Raw genomic sequence first — 5,205 nt, 5'->3', positions numbered from 1 at the left:
TGTGTCGAAGAGGATAAAGTAGCAACATTTTATTTGAGTTTGGGAAGGAGAAAAGTATTTCGTTACATGAAAGGAGGCGAATGGGAACCGATTGAAGATATAAAGATATACCTATCACCTGATACTCTTGTATACGCCGAATTAGTATATGAAGCAAAACGGACGGGAAAATACTTCTCCAAGACACGTGCATTGCATATTTTGGATGCTTACATGCTTGGTGGAGTAGATGTTAGCAAACGATACTTAGATGATAGGTAACAAATATGTTATATTATGTTTTATCAAACATAATATAAAATTCTGAGCTGTCAATAATATGTTCTAAGCTGTTAATATATTAATAGTTACTTATAAATTGAATATAAATCAAATTAAAATTATAATATGTTATAGTTTCTCTGTAGCATATTTTTATGTATGAATCTATCAATATTGCACAGTCTATAGTCTTTATAAATTAAATTGGAGTAGATATTTATATTGATTTAAACTTAAAAAGATAAATACTAAAGTTTTATAAAATGTAGTTACTATAAAGAGAAATTCTATTATGAATAAATTGTCATTGTACTAATAGCTAACATTTTTATGCTATATCTGTCGTAGGTATAAACTAACTAAGCTATTTTGCGAATCACTGCAGAAATCAGTTCCAAATGACTACATATGTGTGCGCGCCAAGGAGAGGTTTATGCTGAATCCTGATATAGGGAAGAATTTGCGTGTCGCGCAACGTCGTGTGGAAATGCCCATTGCGTTCGAGTCGCGAGAGAGTCTCTTGGAACGTGACGACAAAAACGATAAAGAACCCATATATTTCGCATATAACAGCGTACTTTTCTTAAAAAGCATCACTCAGCCTTGGTCACGTCATATTAGCAAAAAAACAGATGAATTTTATGTCTATAATTCGATTACCAAAGTAGCGGAATACGAAATCCGAAACAATCAACATAATAGACCACCCGAAGCCGAAGCTGATTTTAAAGAGGCATTCGAGAAACGTATTATCTGGGATTGGCCTGGCAGTCAAAACTTAGCATTGAATATGGACACTTTAGTTGCGATGATAAATTCATCACAAAATGTCTGAATCATGTGTATTATATTATACATATCGTAAATAATTATGTCAAAGTTTTCTTAAGTTCTTGGATTTTCGTTAAAACATATTACTTTTGATTATAGAGAATTTATCATAGTTTTATTTAATAGTTAATATCTCAAAAACTATTAAAATAAGAAAGTGTATTAAAAAATATTATATTATTATATTTGCAATTCAATAAAAATATGCTGTTGAAAAAAAATAAAGATTTTCAATTACCAATATTATAATTACTCAAAAAAACAAATGTGATCATACATAAATTATAACATGTTAATTTATTATAAACAATCTCAATACATTACATACAATTATTTTTTAATATGTTTATATATATATTTATATTTACATTATGTGTATAAATATCACTCTGCACATACATTCACACATATCTTTTTCACACTCAGTTTTTAAATTTATCCTGCTGGCAATAGCTTAACATTGAATATGGACACTTTAGTTGCGATGATAAATTCATCACAAAATGTCTGAATCATGTGTATTATATTATACATATCGTAAATAATTATGTCAAAGTTTTCTTAAGTTCTTGGATTTTCGTTAAAACATATTACTTTTGATTATAGAGAATTTATCATAGTTTTATTTAATAGTTAATATCTCAAAAACTATTAAAATAAGAAAGTGTATTAAAAAATATTATATTATTATATTTGCAATTCAATAAAAATATGCTGTTGAAAAAAAATAAAGATTTTCAATGACCAACATTATAATTACTCAAAAAAACAAATGTAATTATACATAAATTATAACATGTTAATTTATTATAAACAATCTCAATACATTATATACAACTATTTTTTAATATGTTTATATATATATTTATATTTACATTATGTGTATAAATATCACTCTGCACATACATTCACACATATCTTTTTCACACTCAGTTTTTAAATTTATCCTGTTTATAGTAGAAGTGTGACCACATTTCAAAATATGTAAACAAAAAAAAGTTTTTATATATATCTCGAGGTTAAAACAAATATAAATAACTACACATTTTCTTTTAAATATGTGCTTGTATATACACAGTTTGAAATGAGACTTTAATGTTATCACGTTTTTATCACTCAAGTATTACTCATGATTAATATTATGCCTTTGTAAAACGTATCTAATATAGCAATGATATTATATATAGAGTTAATTTGTTACATATGCTACAAAAAGTTTGTCTAAAGATTCATTATTATAAAAGAATAAAATTCGTCTTTAAATTATTTAAGAGACAGATAATTTCTTCTTGTCAGGCATATTTGAAAGAAAATAATTGGTTTAACATATTTTCATAATTCAAAGACATAATGACTTTTTCCAATCTGTTTATACGTTTGTTTTTCGATGTAATGTATAAATTTTTATAAACGCCAGCAATAAACTGTCTTTTTTTAGTCTTGTATCACATTAAATATAATTATCTCGAAGCTCTTGTTCTTTAAGTTTAAAATAAAAATAATTCTACTCCATACCTTTAAAGGTACAATGGAAGATACATTAACATGCAAATTATTTCAACTTAATTATTTTTGGCAGTTACATAATTTGAACTATTACAATACTATTGTAGCAACAATATATGTTTTCAACAACTAGTAATCCTTGGTAACAAAAGTTGTGCTAAGATACTTTATAGTCTTTGCTCTTCCCAAACTTTAGATGAATTTAGATATTCGTTGGTATTATAAGTTGATCATGGATTAATATTTATCCCTAACTTTACATCTGCACGAATCTATTCAACAATAAAATCAAATAGATAGAATTCTGTGGCTAATTAAATCCTTTATGAAAGTGAATCGATATATGGCACTTTAATGCGCGTATAGTTTTAAAATCCAAAAAAGAAAAATAAGCATATACACAACACATGTGTATGGAACATGATAAATCACAAAATGTATCATCTGTGATAAGAAAGAATGGTAGTCGCCCATAGGAGACGCTGCCAGATCCAACGCGGTACCCTGCATGGTACAAAGTTGGTCATCGCGCCGGCCAAGTGGCGCACCCAATCCCAGATGCCCCATGGTGCATGTCCGCCGTTAACATAAAGAACATACGTAAAACCATCCTTACACTTTCCCCGTATCGAATAGTAATATGGAAGAAAACTGTGCAACCGAAAGTGACACCTCTGATAAAACAATATAGCAGGAGCATTGCTGGAGAGCACATGTAGGAAGACTGCCTTTACAGAGGAACGTTCAGGAGCGGTGACATGGGCCAACAGCTGTTCCAACAGCAACGAAGCTATTCCATTTCTCCTATATGCGCGTCGTACCCCTAAGCTAAGTATATAACCTACTAGACAATTTTTTCCTAGACTGGAACACAAGATACCGCGATCTTCTTTGTTTAATCTCGCATAAGGCTTTATCTCTGCAACAATTAGCCCTATTATTACTCCACCATATACCGCTGCAAGCGCGTAGAACCTTGATGAGCTTGTAATGTCTTCATACCATGAATAAGGATAATCTGGACAGATAGAAATTAAAAATTAGTTGCATTCAAAATAATATTTTATATTATACTTATTATTGCAAATTTCCTGTGGTATATATATTACTTGATATCTGAAAAAAATATCATTTAACATCTTTTTAGTAAAAAGCATTTTACATTTTTATTAACTGTTATAGATAATATAATCCTAAAATTTAATAAAACCATATATATATATTCCAATAATAAAAAATTTTTAAAATATCAATATAAAAAAACAATTTATATATATTCTATTTGTATTCTTTTTAACATCTGAAAATTTAAAAGAAGAATTTGACATATATATAGTATTGTGTGTCATTATTTTAATTTCAAATTCTTCTTTTTTTATGGTTATCTATTCCTATGAAATATAGAATCATTTCTTCATCTTCCTATTTTTCTTCTCTCCCAAATATTTACATTTCTATTTTTTAATTAGTTGGAGAAGATTTCATAAAAGAAGGATAAAGAGAATTTAAATGAAGCTATTATAAGAAAATATTTTTTTCAATCCTGTATTGCATTTACATATTAGACAAGATCGTTTGGTACCAGGTGTGTGTGTGGTGGGCTCACCTATGGGAAACCAATCTTGACAGAGCGAGCGCACCTCCTCCAGATCATCGGGACAGAGGAAGCGCAGCTGCACCTCGCCCAGGACGCATAGCGGCACTGTGACCGCCGGCGTCGTCACGGAAGCTGCCGCTGTCGTTGTCGTAGTCGTAGTTGTCGGACAACCGCTACAGATGGTGGTCGAACTGTCCCTCGCGACGGTCTCATCCGTGACGTAGGAAGCACGTTGCTTGCCGTCGAGCGGCTCGACCCTGGCGACACGACCCAACTCGCTGTCCTCGATCTCCGGCAGGATTACCGGTAAATATCGGTTAAAGGACACGACCATCGCGCGACCGCGGCTGGCCTGTTCTCGTCTCACGGCTTATCATTTGTGTATATCGTTTGCGGGCCAACGCGGTAATAGAATCGAGAGGTACGTCACGTCGTCGCGCATTGACAACAACCGCCGCCGCTCGTAAACACGCAGCAGCGGCACGTCGTAGACATTTTGTTTTCGCGTATCGTTCTAGGTTCGTTGTTATTGTTGTCGCGATTCACGCGAACCCGCACTTGACGCTGCCACTGCGACTAGATCTCGCGCATCTGCTGTTTCCTGTCGCGCGCAGTGTAAACGACCCTGCGTCCATCGCTGCGTGCAAACCGTCAACAACAGCTCCGATAACCGGATTGTACCCCATAATAATCTCGTGATAAATAATATATGCATGATGTAAGAAAATATTTTCTTGCATCATATGGATATATATGATTTTTCCACCGAAAATCAACACCACAGATTTCTATATAACCCAGACAGCACAAAACATATCCTCAGGATCATTCTGAATATGTCCAGGATAGTTCAGGACATTTGTAGGATGTTTTAAGATATTATAAATATATTTTATAAAAATTTAATATGCATACATGGTTACTTTCAGTTATGTAGGCTATTTAATATAATTTAGAAATCTTAAGTATTATAATAAGTATTAATGTCCTATAAATGTCCACTGGATAAC

The 5,205-nt window shown here is 31.9% G+C and overlaps 2 protein-coding genes across 2 annotated transcripts in view; one reads left to right on the top strand and one right to left on the bottom strand.

Annotated features, from left to right (window-relative positions):
• LOC115235529 (cap-specific mRNA (nucleoside-2'-O-)-methyltransferase 1-like) overlaps positions 1–1,246 on the top strand; it is a 3,870-nt gene extending 2,624 nt beyond the window's left edge. The window contains exons 2-3 of the mRNA XM_029807379.1: positions 13–257; positions 610–1,246. Of these exons, the coding sequence (XP_029663239.1) occupies positions 13–257; positions 610–1,096 (732 nt within the window). The 3' untranslated portion in view covers positions 1,097–1,246. The remainder of the gene's footprint in view (positions 1–12; positions 258–609) is intronic.
• A 952-nt stretch (positions 1,247–2,198) lies between these two features.
• LOC115235549 (N-alpha-acetyltransferase 60) lies at positions 2,199–4,966 on the bottom strand. The gene is made up of 2 exons (XM_029807414.1): positions 4,205–4,966; positions 2,199–3,616 (listed from the first exon to the last, which is right to left on the bottom strand). Exons 1-2 carry the CDS (start codon positions 4,527–4,529, stop codon positions 3,039–3,041), a joined length of 903 nt encoding a protein of 300 aa, XP_029663274.1. The 5' UTR covers positions 4,530–4,966; the 3' UTR covers positions 2,199–3,038.
• Positions 4,967–5,205: the final 239 nt, after the last annotated feature.

The sequence above is a fragment of the Formica exsecta genome, unplaced genomic scaffold (assembly GCF_003651465.1).
Source record: "Formica exsecta isolate Colony F162 unplaced genomic scaffold, ASM365146v1 scaffold226, whole genome shotgun sequence".
Lineage (NCBI taxonomy): Eukaryota > Metazoa > Arthropoda > Insecta > Hymenoptera > Formicidae > Formica > Formica exsecta.
Note: the sequence above shows the minus strand (reverse complement) of the source record. Positions and strands in the feature narration are given on the sequence as shown.